At 50.1% G+C, this 18,760-nt stretch overlaps 1 protein-coding gene across 6 annotated transcripts in view; it reads left to right on the forward strand.

Moving 5' to 3' along the window:
* Positions 1-18,760, forward strand: part of LOC119448018 (fat-like cadherin-related tumor suppressor homolog) — a 653,800-nt gene that overhangs the window by 398,096 nt on the left and 236,944 nt on the right. For all 6 annotated transcript variants that reach the window (XM_049666727.1, XM_049666730.1, XM_049666726.1 and 3 more), the window contains one exon: positions 4,618-4,740. In XM_049666727.1, the coding sequence (XP_049522684.1) occupies positions 4,618-4,740 (123 nt within the window). The remainder of the gene's footprint in view (positions 1-4,617; positions 4,741-18,760) is intronic.

Below are 18,760 nucleotides of genomic sequence, written 5' to 3' on the forward strand. Positions count from 1 at the left end.
GCCCACCGCGGTGCGATTACACCTGTTCCCAGGCAGGCGCTTATATACACACACGATGCTGCCGTTTTTGCGTTTCCTTTTTTGGAGACCACAAAAGCTCTACTGCACCTTGTTGGCGATAAGACGCACCTTGTTGGCAATAAGACGAAGGCTTCTAACTTGTTTAGGTTCCCGGACGTGCACACAATCATTTTTCAGTGTGCTTATCTTCTTATTCATGAATAAATCTTGTGTATTTTACAACACAAACGATTTTTTCCTCACTTTACTGTCACTCTGAAAAATTTATGGCCATATTTTTTCGAAATAGGTTCTTTCGAAGAATTTAAATCAGCAATAAAAAAAAATTGGCCCTGGAGCGTCGCATTTGGCAAAAATTTCCGCCCTTACAGGGTTAAGCAATGGCTCATACCCCCGTAAACGCGGCCTCCCCATTACGACGACAGAAGAGAAGTGAAATTCTACGCTGGATTGATGAGCGGCAATGCAGACAGCAATGGAGGAAGAAGACGACGAAGATGATTGCGGGAGCTGTGGGACGAGCCCGAGCGCAACCCGAGGGGCATCAATGAGCCAGCTGCGGAAGAAGACGACGCTTGAGCCAATGCTGATGATGATACCATCCACGATGATTGTCAGTGTAAGCGAATAGCCCAAACAAGTGAACAAGCGAAAGAACAAATACAGTAAAAGCTCGATGATACGATCACGGCTAATACGAATTTCCGGATGATACAAATTTTTCTGTGGTCCCGGCCGAGCTCCATTACTTTGCAACGTGCTAGAGAACGGTTGTTACGAATCGATTTTCAGCCTGCGTCGGTTGATACGAATAAACGCCGCCCCACCGACGGCCGCGAAAGAGAACAGCGCGCAGTCACGCGCTTTCTTTCCTTCTCTTTTGGTGCGGAGGCGCGGCGCCGGACAGCGCGGACTCCGCGACTGGGCGCGAAGAGTTTGAAGCATTTTCTTAAGTTTCTGTGCGCAAACAAACAGGGACGAAGAAAAGGAGACACAAGGACGAGCGCTTTCTAACAACTGATTTTTATTATTGAAGAACCACCGGCTTAAATACCCACAGATCTGCGCGATCCTGTCAATAGAACATGTCAAGAGCGCATAAATAACGCTTGTCATGAAATGCCGCTACGCGGTCAGCATAAAAATCAGCAATGTTCATAAAACAAGCACAAAAGGTGAAAATGCGTTAAAGATATGATGACAGGAGCGAATTCTCTTTATCTAACAATGAAACAGAAGGATGACTGATGCATTTTTCTTTTAGTTTTTCAATCCAGTGAGCTTCCACAATTTCTCTCGCGGTTTGATTTCTATGCCTAAACAAAATGGCGGTGCTTTCAAGACAAGGTGAGCACGCATGTTCTTTACAATGCATCGCCAAATGCGTACTAGGGCGACCTTTGAGACTAGACAAGTGTTCCCTTAGTCTCGTGTTAACACATCTCGAAGTCTGCCCTACGTACACATGACCACACGTCAAAGGAATCTGATAAACAACGTTCATCGCGCAATCGACAAATTGGTTCTTACGTGGATGTTTTATACTACATCCTTTCTTAGCATCATCCTTACTTTCAAACTTACTTTTGACCTTAGAACACACACTACCTATTTTGTTTTTTGCCGAAAACACCACTTTTACTTCGTAACTCCCAGCCACCTTCTTAAGTCTGTGTGAAAGGCCATGAACATACGGTATCACTGACACCTTAGAAGCTAAATATTTCTGTCTTTGATTACTTGTGCATGATTCTTTATCCTGTTTTAGTTTTTTCATTAATCTAGAGCATGACGCCAGCATCACAGCGAGCGGGTACCCAGCCTTTCTCAACCGATTGACTTGCTCAAGAAATGCAATGTTTACAGTGTGATAACATGATTTCAACAACGCTGACCTGAAACATGAAATGACTATACCATTCTTCACAAGCCTGGAATGGTTAGAGGCATGGTTCATTATCGGTTTTCCATCTCGGGGCGAGAATGACCAACACACATGTTCCGGTAGAAATTCTAACTTGACATCTAGAAACTGTAGCTTATTATCTACTGGTACTTCAGAAGTGAAAGTCAAGCCCTTGGCCAGAGAATTAAAGGATTTTACTACCCTATTTCTGAAAACATCTTTGTCTACATGACAGCCCAAAATCAAGTAGTCATCTACATATCTGTATACCTTATATACTACACCTTCTAAATCTTTTGCCAGCTCTCTGTCTATGCTTCCCAGAAAAATGCTACTAAGGATGGGAGCTACCTTTGACCCGATGCAGACGCCCCCTGCCTGTACATACGTTTCATCACAGAATCCTACGTGTGTATTAGCTAAATAAAAATGCAGAAGTTCAAGAAAGGATTCAACAGTCATCCCGCACGTGTTGCGAAATGACACCTCGTCATTCTCATTTGTTATGCAATTATTAACACTGCGCATTAAGGGCCCATGCGGCAAGGAATAATAGAGGTCTTGAACATCTATGCTGAATCCCCAGTTGCAACTTGTACTATCTGATGCCAAAAATTTCACAAGGCCTTCAGAGTTTTTTAATAAGTACGGATCCTGTACTTCTAAGGAATTCAACATTTTCTGCAAGAACCCTGCGACCAGAACCTGCCAACACCCTCGCTCGGACACAATTGGCCTAAACGGAATTCCTTGCTTGTGTGTTTTTGCAGTAAAAAATATATCCAATATCATTCCTTTTGAGTTCTTTACATGTGACGCGAGCTTTTCTTGGTTGCATTTCATCAATAGCTCCACCGCCTTCTTTTTTACGTTTTCTACATTCACATCACTTTTTCTAAAGCACTTGTTCACCGCTAGGAAAGCTTTTTCTAAATAACAATCATTTGGTACAACAACCAGAAAGCCTTCCTTGTCTGCTTGAACTACACGCAGATTGTTTTCAACCAAATACTTAGCAGTCCTATCAACATTAGGTCTGGATCTATCGCTTACCGAAGCCTTGGCCACCACGTCCACACATTCCACCACACATCGTTCTTTTTCTTTCTCTGGTACACTCCTAGCAATGTTCTTGTAAGTGCTAATCTGTCGACGATGCCGATCCTTGGCTCCACGCAGAACTTTGGCCCCAGCTTGAGTACCTCTTGATGTCGTTCTTCCACCGTTGCGCCCCCTAGTAGTAGAAGGCGTCCCTCTGGGAAATCTCTGTTCTTCTTCTTCGGCAATGTCCGATGCACATCGTTCCACATGGCTTCAGTTACAATATTTGCCTGTCTGCACCAGTCACGAAAAGCCTTCACATTGAACAGACCATCGGAAGGAGACGAACAGTAGCATTTTTCTGGGAAGCATAGACAGAGAGCTGGCAAAAGATTTAGAAGGTGTAGTATATAAGGTATACAGATATGTAGATGACTACTTGATTTTGGGCTGTACCGACAATGCTCTTAGCAGCGCGCCAAATAACGCGGCGGCACCTCCGACCGGCATTGCTCCGACACCGCCATAGAGCAAAAGCTCAGGAGAGACCCCTCAATGCCGCGCGCGAAGGAACGGGGAAAAAAAAAAAGAACCCGAACCCGCGGCGGAAATTTCTCCCTCTCTCAAATTGCAAGGTCGCCGTTTCTGCATCGCGCCGGAACAAGCGTGTACGTGCCGACTAGAGTGTTCTAGACAACCGTATTCTAGCACACACTAGTGCCGACGTCTCGTCTCAGCCACGCGGATAAAATGGCAGTGAACCCTTCTCCTCTATTTTCTAGTCACATGTTGACCTTGCACGCTGCGGCAGCAGCGCAGAGGGAAGCAGCTGCGGAGGCACAGTCGGGCCAACGAAACTGCCACGCCCGCAAACGCTCGCTTCCCGATAACGGCAGAAGACGAAACTTCAGGGGGTGGCTAAAATAAGCTGGCGCCAGCACGGCGGCGGGCGCGCACGGAGATGTGCGCACGGAGTCAAAGGTGAGAGAGCTACGAGGGAGTTGAGAGGGAGGGCGAGGGGAGCCACGCGGCCGCGGAGTTGACGCGGCCATATCCACTTCCCTGCCGCCCTCCTCCCTCACCTTCGACGGTCTCCGCGCGCACCCGTGTGCCGGCGCCGCCCGCTCGCTCCCTGAAGCGTTGTTTTCTGTCGTTATCGGGAAGCGACTGTTAGCCAGCGTGGGCAGTTTCGTGGCCCGCGCTTGCTATGCGCTTGCGCGCCGCGATATTTCACGACTCGCACCGTTCGTGCATCATGCTATGGGGCACGAATACTTCAAAAATACGTCCTTTTAATTCGAACAAATTTTCGGGCCCCTTCGAGTTCGAATTATGGAGATTCGACAGTAGTTTTAATTGTGTTTCGATGATACGAATTTCGGCTAATACGAATATTTTTCGTGACCCCGTGAGATTCGTATCATCGAGCTTTTACTGTAAAAGGTTTTCTTGCCGAGTCCGACTACCGACTGTCAACCATCGGCCACCGGCCAACCATGTAAATGGATGAAAGAGGCAAAGACAGCTATTTGTCTTAAACCTTGTCACTGGTTTTCCAGTTGCTGTTGTCACAGTGCTTTGTGTTGCTGCAGTCATTGCTGTAGGCAGAGTGAACTTGTGCTGTCTTAACTGTCTTTGGCAATGTGCAGGTGCAGGCCAGTGACGCAGACAGTGGCGGGGAGCTGCGGTACACCTTGCTGCAGCCCGCGCCCTTTGCCTTGGATCCAGGCACTGGTCAGCTCAGTGTGGCTGGGCCACTAGATCGAGAAATGGCAAGTGTGCGCAGTTAGCCACTGTGTTGTTGTGCCATTGGAACTTGGTGCAGAGTGTCAGCAGAATACTTAAAGGCATGCACAACCTCGAAAAACTTTTCTTCTGTGCTCCGGATATCTGTAATCTCAAATTCGAAAATGCCAGGAAAAAGTCACTACACAAAGGCTTCCATACTTTGAGGTTGCGATATAACCAAAAGTGACAACAGAATGCTGGAGCCATGATGACACCATTAATGACTAAAGGGGGGACGCGGCTTTTGCATCGCGAAAAATGGCTAAAAAATCTATTTATTGAAAATCACATGTTCAGTTTCTGTTGTCGGGATATGGCGGGGCAAGTCCACGGCTCTACGCCTCGACACACCGAACCCCGCGGATGGCGTGTGTATGATGGTGGGCCTCCTTCAATGTGGCTGCCACGTGCTGCTGCATCGGACCGCGAACAGGGAGGCGCCTCCGCTGCAATTTGAGGCCGAGACAGCAGGCAGGGACGTGGACGATGGCAGCAATAGCAAGTCCAGGCGGCTTCACTCGTTCTGCAAAGTCGCTCAAATGCACTCCACAAACACTTAGAATTAAGGCAGTAGAGGCCGCCGCAGCGTCAGCCGTCTGACACGATGCGGAAAAAAAACAACAATCCAGTTCGTTTGAATTAAGTTATTCGCTTCGACCGAATTTTTCCAGTCCGATCCAGCGTGAAAGTGGGCGATGCTCGTATGAACAAAGCGCTCTATCGTCCCCCGAGATTTCCATTATTCCACCCGCAAAATATTGAGTTCATCTGAACAAAATAAGCTTTCTGTTTCGAACGAGGTTTCTCCGCTCGGGCGAGTATAGTAAAACTAGCGAATCCGTTTGAACCCGCTAAGGGTCACGGCATGGTCGTCTTCGAACATGCAACCGGCAGCTCCGCAGAGCCTTAGGCCTAATCGCGTCCATGACATATACCAATGCCACAAAATACCCATAAAGGGTTCCAATGAGCCGCCGTGAGGAGATGCAGGTTCGCTGCTCCACTTGCTCGCTGCTCAACCCGCAGCTTCCGAGCCGACTCCTGGGACTGCGCCCCGCTGACGTCCTAGCGAGCGTTTCCGGCGCTCGACTCCCAGAGCCAAAAATACAGAAAGGAGGATATTTACATATGTACAGGGAAAATCGACCACCGCGTCAGCTACTGCACTCACTCGCTTTGGTCAACCACATGTACACTCGGAAACCAATTATTACGACTGCAACTAACACTTCGAGCAGGCCAACTAGCTATAGTTGACATCGCTGAGGATTCCCTCGAAGAGAATAATACACTAGCTAAAGAAGGGCTTCCGACTTACCAACTGGGGGAATACGGGCGGACTGCGGCGATTGCCGCGGCAAGTATGCGGTTGACTAACCACGTGTGGGAATACGGGAGCAGCGACACAGACTTCCGCCATCGCCGCTTGCTGGGGACCAAAAAGAGCCGGGCGATGTCAGCGGGATCTCACGTCACCCACCCGGTGGCGCTGATAGCGCTTGCGATTCCCGTGTGCCGCCCGCGGAAGGAAAGTTTCCCCTCTCCCATCTCTCTCTGGCGCGCACCCGCCTGACGCGATGTTCGCTGCGCTTGCAGCGGTCATGGGACCCAAAGATTTCCACACTGTAACTCTTATTCTATCTGATTCCGAAATGTCATCACTGAAAACCAGGTAGAAGTGCTGTAAAAAAAAATGTTGTATCAGCCAAGGTGCTGAAATCGCGAAAGAACGGCGTTTTTCAAGCCACGATATCTCCGGAACAGCACAGCCGAACGCTGCCATCTTGGTCTTGTTGGAAAGAGCATTTCTCCGTCTTCAAATCTGCTGCTTCAGCTATCTCCTCCATACAGAAACAAGCATGCAGAAAGCAAATGATTGAAGGTCGTGCCGGAGCCACTGATTGGCTGCGCCTGCCACATGACTCCAGCGCAGTTCGCCATTGGTCTGGTGCTCTCTCCGTGATGGCGTCGTCTGCACCACTTGTTGCGGTCTCCTCGCGAGCTCTCGACAGTTTCCGTAATCTCGACGAGTGTTAAAACGGGCGCTACGCGGACACCGCAGTAGCGTGGCCGATCCTGCTTTTTGTTGACGTCTCAGACCCGCGGCTAAGCATTCCGCGCATCGGTGACGCGGACTTCGCGACCGAGCTTCAGGCACGGAATCCTCGGACACGCAGCTAAGCCTTTTGCGCTTACGTGTCTTTGACTCGGCGATGAAGCACATCGCGCACGGACTTCTCGGATCCTTGTCTAAGCATTTTGTGCATCAGCGCCTCCGACTGCGCGACTAAGCACATCGAGCGTCGACTCCTCGAGCCCGCGGGTATCCATTTCCCGCGTCGGCACATCGCTCAACGAGTGTCGACTCCTTGAGCCCGCGGCTAGGCATTTCGCACGTCAGCATCTCTGACTGTGCGACTAAGCTAATCGAGCGTCGACTCCTCGAGCCCGCGGCTAGGCATTTCGCACGTCGGCACATTGCTCATCGAGTGTCGACTCCTCGGACCCGTGGCTAGGCATTTCACGTGTCGGCATATCGCTCATCGAGTGTCGACTCCTCGGACCCGCGGCTAGGCACTTCGCACGTCGGCACCTCGAGCGTCGACTCCTCGAGCCTGCGGCTAGGCATTTCGCGTGTTGGCACATCGCTGTCGACACCTAGAGTGTCTATTCCTCAGAGCCGCGGTTGGGCATTTCGTGCGTCGGCACCTCGGACTGCACGATTGCGCTTACCGAGTGTTTGGACCCGCAACCAGGCATTTCGCACATCGGCATCTCGGACTGCGCAACTAAGCTCGTCGAGCGTCTATTCCGCGGACCCGCGACCAGGCATTTCCCACATTCGCACTTCGGACCCGCGACTTAGCACTTAGTAGTAGTAGTAGTAGTAGTAGTAGTAGTAGTAGTAGTAGTAGTAGTAGTAGTAGTAGTAGTAGTAGTTTGGTGTAAAACGGACAAAAGGAGGTAGGAAATGAAGGGTATGGTGTCTCAAGTGTGCTCTTGAGGGCATTTATTGCGCCTTCTATACAGTAAGGCCAGCTAGCCGATAACTATCAGAACATGGTGACGGTCTCTGACGAATCTTGGAAGTCGGGCTCACCACGCAAGGATAATGAGCGAGTATATTTGTCCCTGCCGAAACACCAAAACTTAAGTCGTTCATGGGAGCAGACACGTGAACGGACACACATTCAAACAATCGTGTTCATCCATCCAAGTGTCCTGCTCTAAAGCTTTTCGTCGTACAGTCGCGCAGGCAACGTCGACTCCAGCCGTAGAGGAGGTTGGTTCGTTTTGTGCCCGAGCACCCATCCCATCAGGAGGCGTTAGCAAAAAGATGCTCGTGTCATGTCTCATTATGCTGGGCAACTGCAAACGACCGCCGGCACACATGCAATGAGGGGAAGATGGATTCCAGGAGGCGTGAAAGCCATGCGGAAAAAACAGCATAAGGGGGCACGAGAGAGTCGAGCTTCCCAAGGTTCACGAGCATCGTAACTGCCTCACTTTTCAGTGGAGACCTGAATTGTCCAGTGGCCGTGGGAAACATGCAGGTGAACAGAAAAGATAGGGGAAAGGAGAGCTATTGTGAAAAGGGGGCATGCCTATAAAGGCATGACTATGTAAATGACTATTAGCCAACTACAATCCTCCATGGATCAGTGCCTTCCTTTCTTACGTTCCCATTCTCTATAATTGATTTCGGACAAATCCTTCATTTTGCACTTGGCAAACATCCTTCTCCTTGCACAAAGGTGGCCTTTGATGCCGCATTATTTTTAAGATGTGCATTGCAGAATGGCAAAAGGGCTTTCACAGTGTCCACACTAGAGTGCTATTAACCCAATTAGGCCCAATAAAGATCTGCCAGCCAGATTTTATTGGTTTTTAGTGCACCATGATCTTTTCGCACTGTAACTGTATTGGAAAGTTTTAAGAATTGCGCTTTGGTATTTCAAACCGTACAGTGACGTACTTTATCAAGTTCGCTTGGCATTTACGGCAGCAATACACGATGAGATCCCCGAAGGTATGCTATAGTTTGGAACTTTTTAAAACAAAAAGGCTTACTTTGAAGGATCAAATAAGCTTTACATAGGCCCACTTGCCCTTCTAATAGCAAAGTTTGCATTTTAGTAGCCTTTATTCTTTTTTTGGGTAGTGTTCTTACTGTTCAAGTGTGGGACATATTTTGGGCTGGTAACAGCTGAAAAGCTTTGATGTTGCTGTCTCATACGTACGTGGAGCTAATATAGTAATTGAGACAGATGAAGATGTGATATACCGTATTTACTTGCGTAATGAACGCATTCACGTAATAAACGCACCCCAAACTTTGCTACTGTGCAGTCCCACGATCGAACGGTCGTGCCGTAGTTTTCCAGAGAGACTAGAATCATTTACTCTCGCACATGAGTTTAAAGCAAGCGCACTTAATCTCAGTGCCCGTCGCTGTGTTGGAAATACTTAATAATGATGCCACGTGAGAAATGCCAAGATCACGTCAACAAAATTCTGCAGTGTGGGGATCGAGGTGCCTTCCCGCGCCTCGTCTTGCAGCTCGCACGTGGCGCTTAGCTCGATCTCCGGGAACCGCCACCGTACAGGCAACATGGCGGACATGGCTAGCGCACCGGACCTACTTTCCCGTGCAAACCGTGCTTCTCTCCCCCCCCCCACCCCGGGATTGGACTTGCGCTGTGAGAACACGGCACCGGGACACGCCCCAATTGGCCTCCCGAGTGGCGGCGCCCGGGCACCCTCTCCACTCGAGCTCTCGTCCGCTGAGCGCTTCCTCGCCGCGGCAGATGCTCACAGGCCCGCAACGAGTTGGTTACGTGGGACCTTTGCTCTCGCGACTCCTCATTCTCGCGCTTGCCCGACCGCTACCTGGTTAGCCCTAGCGCAGCGGTCGCGCGTACTTGATCGCTCTTGCGGAGTGCACCTTAGCCCGTAAGCGCCGTGACTGTCGCACTGTGCTGTATTTTGGGTGAATGAACCCGTGTTTGTTGGCGAACTGACTCTGGAGCCTTCTGTGCGCCGTGTCGGAGAGTCGACGAACCCTGCCGTAGCACCCTTGTGCGTTGTGGAGTGGAGGAGCGTCGTGCCCTTTCCTGACCATCGTTCGTAGAGTAAGCCTTGTGCAAACCCATCTCCACAGTTCCTAACTTCTGTAGACTTCACATCCACGCCAGCGGCAAACATGCCGTGGCGGCACATCGGCAGGGGTAGTGAGTTTGATGATTGAAGCTGACGGCAAAGACATAACGAGAGAATACTGGCAGTAAGCATGCGGTAAGAACAGGCTGCATGTTATCACGGTAGCTTGGTGCCTGACGGAAAAAGCGATCGTGATAACGCTTGGCCTGTCCTCACAACCTTGCCACCAGTACCGGCGCAAAGGCATCTCGTAGACTCTATAGAGAAAGAAAACGCAACTGGATCTCTGCAACAGTTACTTTACGCAGTTTACGGACTTTACTTCGAAGTAGTAGCACAGAGCGCGCACGCAATGCGTAGCCAGGCGCGGCACACGGGTGAGTCCAAGTGAAGAAGGGGCCGCCAGCACTTGTGGGAATCATCGGGCGCAGGCACGCCAGGCATGGTGGGGAGGGGGAAGGTTTCCTTTCGCGGGCGGCGCACGGCAATTGCAAGCGCTATCAGCGCCACCGGGTGGGCTACGTGAGATCCCACTGACATCGCCCAAGGCTCTTTGGTCCCTAGCAAGCGGCGACGGCGGAAGTCTCCAGTGTCAAGGCCGAGAGCCGTTGGCATCCCCCCCCCCCCTATCCCGACACACTTAATCGGCATACTGATCCTAGTCGGGCATATTGTCGAATTCGCGTATGTGTTCCTCGCTTTTATGCCAGCCTTTGGTTTTGCTGTGTACAATGGGCCCCAAGTCGAGTTACATGCCTGCTGTGGGACCGAGAGTTTATCTGCTCACAAAGCAGAAACGCTGATCAGACACTGATAAACTTTGACACGCCGATCAGCAGGACGATCGAGGAAAGAGACGTATGCAGCGCCATTCTCAAAACAAGAGGTGCCGAAAAGCAGCGCTTCAACGTGATTCTTGCGATTACGGCAGACTGCCAGAAATGGCTGCGAGGACGAGCAGTTGTGGATCCACGATGTGGATGAAGCGACCAGCGACCAGGATGACAGGTCTGGTGGTTCCGATGCGGAGTGAAGTCCAATAATAACGCTGTTACGGTTTGTAAATAGTATACGTGCATTTTTGCTGCAAAAATGAATTATCTAAGGCATTTTTAAATTCGTTACCATCTTATTTTTCAATTTTTGCTGTTTCGAAAAGGTTTCCATAAAATTAACCCCGCATAATAAACGCACCCCCCAATGTCGTTTTAGATTTTTGGGAAAAAAAGTGGGTTCATTACGCGATTATATACGGTATTTGGACGGATGCAGGCATACACAAGTAGAGCATTAAGCACTGGCTTCAGTGGTGGATGAAACATTAACGGTGGCCTCTCTGCAATGATAGTCGCTTCCTTGCATTATAATACTGTTGCATGATTTCCTCAGTCATATTTTTGGTAGAGGTTTCTGACCCATCGTGAAAAGGGAGCCAATCTCTAGTTCCTGAATGCGGGTTGCTCTATTTTTATTTTATTGTTCATATTCATCTAGCTGTGGAATATGCTATATACATTGTCTTTGTCTCCTATTTCGCAGTTTGTAATTAAATCTTGCACAAATGATCTGTGTATAAAAATCTTCATAAAATACAGTAATCTCTCGCTATAACGCGATCACTTTACTCGAAATATCGCTTTATCCTTCGATCCCGACCCAAACGCATGCGGTTTAAGACGCATTACTCGAAGTGCATGAAGAGCTTGACCCGCTTAGAGCGAAGTGGCAATTGGAAGCATCACCGCCGCCGAGCGTCGGCTACCCTTTTGCACATGCAGTGTCAAATTAATACTGCCGACAAATTAGTCTCATGCAGGCACAGAACAGGCCACAAAAGTACCAAACCCACGACCGATGACCGCCTAGTAATGGGTACCAAGCAAGTGCCAAGTGCTCCCAGCTGTTTACTGTGGAGCAAATGGAAGCTGTCAAATTCCATGGTGCAGCGCGCCCGAACCGTTAATCTCGGTCGCAGTTGCATCGCTGGTGTCCCCCGTGATAAAATGCAGACGAAAATTAAGTTTTCCTGACGCTTTGCGATCCCTGAAAACCGTGGTCTCTTGGATGCCGAAAAGTGGCAAAAAGACCGCGTAAAGACCTGCGTCGTAGCGTACTGTGGGGTGCGCTCAATGAGCGAAGATTTACCGATCTCAAGAGCACTTTTGATGCTGAAACATGCCGAAAAGCACAAAAGAAGTGTCCTTCCGATTATAAGTGCCATGTTCGACGCGAGGAACTACTTTAACAAATCGGGAAGACGACTTTGGGGAAGCTGGTCTAGAAATTTGCTCGCCGCTCGCCCTAATCGGTCTGCATCGCAGCAGACCGATTATGTTTAAAATGTTTAATCTCTATAAGGCTCCTGTCATGGGAGTTGAAATGTCTTTCTTTCATTTTCTTTTGTTGTCAGCGTCCTTCATTACTTACTTCCTTGATACCAGTATAATTGAAAAATAAATTTATTTAGTGACATTTTTAAAGCGGACATAGTAGAGTAAAGATACTTTTTCACTATGTTAGAAAAATGCAGCTGCTCACTTGTAACATGTTGGGCAGTGTGGCTATTATTTAAAACTTAAAATTATTTGCACTGCAAGGTTATGCTTCCCTCAGTCAAGGCAAGCTTTCAATTGGTGGAGTTTTCAACTGCAAGTATGATGTGATTCATTTATTGTTGCAAACTCTAACCAATATTTCTTCAGTTATTTAATTTTTCATGGGTAATCACAGACCAGCTTCAAAGCTTTTTGGGAAATGCTGCGGGACGTGTAAATATTGTCACGAGCTCTCATAACAGAGGGCAGAAACAGCGCGATTGCCCACGGCGACTGTGGGTGGAGAAGGAAGACGACGTTTGGCTGGTTGCTTTTGTACCGGCTTGCAGCACGCCAACCGTTCTGATTTATCTGCCCTGCAGATTTAAATAAACGCTTCACGGCGTAACACTTGGTGGAGCTGTGCTGGGTACCTCCCACGACCGACAACAGAATCGTCCGTACAAGACCTTCGGAGAAGCTGCCGCCTTGCCGGACTTTTGCCATCGGCCACCATCATGCCTAGAGAGAAAGATGCTCCGAGTACTGCATCGGCAGGACCAGCTTCGATTCAACACTACCGAGAACCACGCACGTTCTCCGCTAAGGCAGGGGAAGATGACGATGAGTGGCTCACCCATTATGAAAGGGTAAGCCAGTACAATCATTGGAACGCCGCCTCCCAACTGAGGGACGTTGTTTTCTTTTTTAGTTGCACAGCGATGGTGTGGTATGACAACCATGTGGACGCGCTAACTACCTGGGCCTGTTTCGTTGACGAGATTAAGAAGTGTTTTGGCGATTCGGATGCCAAGAAGAAACGAGCGGAATTAACGTTAGCTCAGAGGGCTCAGGTCCCCAGAGAGACTTGCACCACATTCATCGAGGAAATTCTAAAACTATGTAAGACCGTAAACCCCCGAATGTCAGAAGAGGATAAGGTGGGACACCTTTTGAAGGGAATCGCGGAAGATGTGTACAACTTCCTCATTGGGAAAGATAACTTGGAAACCGTGTCAGATGTGATACGGCACTGCCGTACCTTCGAAACACTGAAGACTCGTCGAATTGCCCCGAAATTTGGGCGGCTAGCTAATGTGACGACTGTAGCCAGTGTGGACACGAATCCTCCAACAGACTTATCGTCCACCATTTGGCAGATTGTCCGCGAGGAGCTCCTTCGACATGAAGAACAAGCACGATATGTGGCCCCACGTTACAGCTCCTGCGCTTTCCGAGACGCCATTTGTGCAACGCCCTCAACTCATTGGCAGCACTCAGTAAACGCAGCGGACTTTGACAGCTATAGAGATGGTCCACATTGTGACCTGAACCAGCCATCCTATAACGATTATTTTGACCAAAGCCTTGATCAGCGCCCACGAAACGGTCGCTCACGACGACCAGTCACTGCCTATGACTCGCTAGGAGAGAATATTCGTTACTCTCAACGCACGGCCACGGCTGAACAGTGTCATCAGCATCCCGATGTTCGCCCTATGCCTGTGTGCTACAGCTGTGGCACACCAGGTCACATAGCTAGATACTGCACCCAACGTCCACCATCGAGCTATCGGCAATCGATGCCGTCTGCGTGGCACAGTGGTCGTATCATGGACAACCAGCGGCCAGGGAACTCCGCTCTAGGAAGCCGCTCCCGAGATGAAAGGCCACGTAACTACACCTTAGGAAGCTACTTTGGAGAGGGAAGACCTCGTAACCGTTCGCCTGCTTTCGACCGCACCCTGACACCACCACCAGCTTTCTGAGCGTATCGATCATCATCGCCCCGGCGGCGCATCCCGTCATCATCTCCGCAGCGCCGCTTCCCGTCACCCCCGCCGGAAAACTAGCCAGCGCGACCGATGGGGGTGAGGTCGCTGGAAAATCTGTGCTGCCGACTGAGATACCTCCAACTATTTTCATGCTGAAGAATAGGGTTCATGTGTGTATTGACGTTGTGTCTACCATGGCTTTAGTCGACACGGGTGCAACTGTTTCCGTCATGAGTGGGCTGTTTAAAAGTCTTCTGGGACGCAAGGTCTTGTTTCGTTGGGACCAGAGCACAAGTTTTCATGGAGTGGGTGGTGACTCATTATATCCGGTCGGAGTTTGTAATGTGGATGTGTCATTAGGTGGTCGAGTTTTTAACACTGAGTTTATTGTCCTTCCTCGTTCCACCCACGATGTGATTCTAGGGATCGACTTTTTACAGTTGTGTGGTGCCAATCTTGACTGCCGCACGGGAGAACTCAGTGTGGGCGAAAGTGCTTTATCTGAGATCTTGGAAGACTCGCCCAACCAAGAGAGTGTGTTTTGCGTCTCCGAGGATACCGTTGTGCCCGCTTTATCCGCGATGGGTGTTTCAGTTGTTTGTTCTACTCGCAACCCGTTCGATGCTGCTGTGGACCCTGTACATGCGAACTGCCTAAAGAAAAACGTGTTGGTTCCTCATTGCATGGTATCGGTGCTGAATGGACGCACACGACTATGGGTGATAAATTGTTCTATTGAAGCGGCGGTGCTGCCTCAAGGCTTAAAGCTGGCCACATTTCAAGAAGACTCGCCGATACCCATGGCAGTGCTAACAGAACTTCCGGACACAGCAGAATCCAGAAACATGCGCCCTGTGGACTCAAAATTCGTTTCCATGGTCGCTAAATCGCTCAGTGACCATAAGCGTGATGCGTTGGTGGCGCTGCTTGTGAAACACTCCTCAGTATTCGACTTCACGCAGCACGACGGCCAGACATCGATCCCTGTGTCTAGAACTCGCCACCGCATCAACACAGGATCTGCTCAACCGATTCGACAAAAACCCTATCGCGTGTCGCCCGCAGAGCGCAAGATAATCAGTGAGCAAGTCGAAGAAATGCTAACCAAAGGAGTCATTCAAGAGTCATCTAGCCCTTGGGCAGCACCAGTGATATTGGTGAAAAAGAAAGATGGTATGTGGGGGGGCGATTCTGTGTTGATTACCGACGCCTAAACAACGTTACCAAAAAAGACGTGTACCCGCTTCCGCGAATAGACGACACAATCGATTGGCTTTATGCGGCCTCGTACTTCTCGTCTGTTGATCTGCAGTCAGGTTACTGGCAGATTCCTATGCACATTGAGGGTAAGGAAAAAACTGCATTTGTAACGCCCGACGGATTGTTTGAATTTAACGTCATGCCTTTCGGGCTGTGCAACGCGCCCGCAACGTTCGAACGGTTCATGGACACTATACTGCGTGGCTTGAAATGGGAAGTTTGCATGTGCTACCTGGACGACATTGTGATCTTCGGCCGAACATTTAGTGAGCATAACAAGCGTCTGGAGTTGGTGCTGAACTGTTTCTGGAGTTGGTGCTGAACTGTTTGGAGAAGGCTGGCCTGGTCCTCAATGCTAAGAAGTGTCATTTTGGAGAGCGACAAGCTATTGTGCTGGGACATCAGGTCGATAAAGAAGGCATCCGAACAGATCCACAAAAGACTGTGGCTGTAGAGGCATTTAGGGAACCTCACAGTGTCAAGCAATTGCGAAGTTTTTTAGGCTTATGCTCCTACTTTCGCCGATTCATTCCCAAATTTGCTGACGTGGCCCATCCTCTCACGCGCCTTCTTCAGAAAGGCGTTCCTTTTGAGTGGACCACAGAGTGCGACTCATCGTTTCGTCAATTAAAGTTCCTCCTGACGTCACAGCCTATTCTTCGCCACTTCGATCCCTCAGCACCAACAGTGGTTCACACCGATGCGAGTGGTGTTGGCATCGGCGCTGTGCTTGTTCAGCGCATCGGTGAAAGCGAGCACGTGATCTCGTATGCTGGCCGCTCCTTGAGTCGCTCCGAGCGCAATGATACGGTTACCGAGCAAGAGTGCTTGGCGGTCATCTTCGCGGTGCAACGGTTTCGTTTATACCTCTACGGGCGCCCCTTCACAGTGGTCACGAATCATCATTCACTGTGCTGGCTTGTGAATCTGCGGGACCCTTCTGTTCGACTTGCGCATTGGGCTCTCTGCCTACAGGAGTACGATTTTGTTGTTTCCTACAAGAGCGGTCGACGACACGCTGATGCTGACTGTCTCTCTCGGATGCCACTGCCGACGACTGAATGCGACGCTGTCAACTTCGACCAATACATCGCTTTTGTATCTGCGGAATTTCCTAATATGGGTACCTTCATATCCGAACAGCAGAAGGACAAGAGCTTGTAGCCACTCTTTGCAGCCGCACACGAGCCTTTAGAAGATAGCCGTTTTCGCCTACGTGACAGCGTCCTGTACAAGAAGAGCTACTCGACCACTGGCGCGCGCTACCTTTTAGTTGTGCCCAAGAGTCTCCGTGTTCAAGTGCTATGTGCCATGCATGATGATCCCACTTCAGGTCATCTGGGATCTAGACGAACACTCTACCGTACTCAAGAACGTTTTTACTGGCCCAAGATGCGTCACAATACCGAGCGGTACGTCGCCAGTTGCACCGAATGCCATCGTTACAAACGACCTACAAACACACCACATGGTCGACTTCAGCCAGTTCCGCCTTCCAGCGCCCCTTTTGAACAAGTCGGCATAGATCTCCTGGGCCCCTTCCCACGATCCCCCAATGACAATCGTTGGGTTATTGTGTGTGTAGACCACCTCAGCCGTTATTGTGAGACGGCAGCGCTGACATCGGCAACAGCAACAGAAGTTTCTATTTTCTTGTTATATTCCGTTATTCTCCGACATGGGCCTCCTCGCATTATAATCAGCGATCGTGGGAGACAATTTACTGCAGACGTTGTCGAAGAGACCCTTCGTCTGTGCTCATCTAGCTTCCGCCACTCGACGCCATACCATCCACAAACCAATGGTTCAGTTGAACGTACCAACCGAACGCTTGCCAACATGCTGTCGATGTATGTCGATTCCGCACATAAGAACTGGGACACCATCCTACCTTTCGTCACCTATGCCTTCAACACCGCGAGACACGAGACCACCGGTTACTCACCGTTCTTCCTCCTTTATGCTCGTCCACCTCGTTACACACTCGACATCACGTTTCCCTACTTTGCTCATGACAATGACTCTATTACCAAGGTCCTCTGTCGAGCAGAAGAAGCGCGACGAATTGCTCGACTACGCACCTTGGCCTCGCAGGACCGGTCAAATATGCGCTACGACGGTCGCCGCCTACATGTATATTTCGTTCCTGGCGACCTTGTGTGGCTCTGGACGCCTTTACGGAGGCGTGGCTTGTGCCAGAAGTTCTTGGCCCACTATGTTGGGCCCTACGTTATACTTGAACGCCTCAGCGAGGGCAACTATTGCATTGCACGCCTCACAAGCACTGGACGACACTCGGCCAAAACCGAAGTCACTCACGTTGCCCGCCTGAAGCCTTGCAATTCACGAACGACTGACTGACTTGCCCGGCGGGCTTTCTCTGCCAACGGGGAAATGTCACGAGCTCTCATAACAGAGGGCAGAAACAGCGCGAATGCCCACGGGGACTGTGGGTGGAGAAGGAAGACGACATTGGGCTGGTTGCTTTTGTACCGGCTTGCAGCACGCCAACCGTTCTGATTTATCTTCCCTGCAGATTTAAATAAACGCTTCACGGCGTAACAATTGTGGGAATTCTTGGGTCCCATAACAGCCGCACGGGCAGCGAACGTCGCGTCAAGCGCATGCTTGCCAGGGAGAGTTGGGAGAGGGTAAACTTTCCTTCCGCGGGCGGCGCGCGGGAATCGCAAGCGCTATCAGCGCCACCGGGTGGGTCACGTGAGATCTCGCTGATATCGCCCGGGTCTCTTTGGTCTCCAGCAAGCGGCTAGGGCGGAAGTCTCCGCCGCCGCTCCTGTATTCCCGCACGTGGTTAGTCAACCGCGTTCTTGCCGCGGAAAACGCCGCGGCCCCCCCCGTATTCCCCAGTGTGTAAGTCGGAAGCCCTTCTTTACCTAGTGTATTATTCTCTTCGAGGGAACCCTCAGCGATGTCAACTATATAGCTAGCTGGCCTGCTCGAAGTGTTAGTTGCAGTCGTAATAAATGCTTTCCGAGTGTACACGTGGTTGTCGTCTATTGTTTCCTCGAGCTTGTACTGGACCGCGGTTTATGCGCAGCCATGCGCCAACCGCGGGGCTCGGTGTGTCGAGGCAGAGGGCTGTTGGCATCCCCCCATATCCCGACACAATATAGTAAAGTATTATCTTGCATTGTTTCACTGGGGATGTTTGCATGCAAATTATCACGCTAGTCTGATGACTCCTTGGTGCTGTTGCAAAGGACAAGCGACCACAGGCGACGCTATCATTTATGTGGTGCTGTTCTGATCGAGCA

The sequence above is a fragment of the Dermacentor silvarum genome, chromosome 4 (assembly GCF_013339745.2).
Source record: "Dermacentor silvarum isolate Dsil-2018 chromosome 4, BIME_Dsil_1.4, whole genome shotgun sequence".
NCBI classification, from domain to species: domain Eukaryota; kingdom Metazoa; phylum Arthropoda; class Arachnida; order Ixodida; family Ixodidae; genus Dermacentor; species Dermacentor silvarum.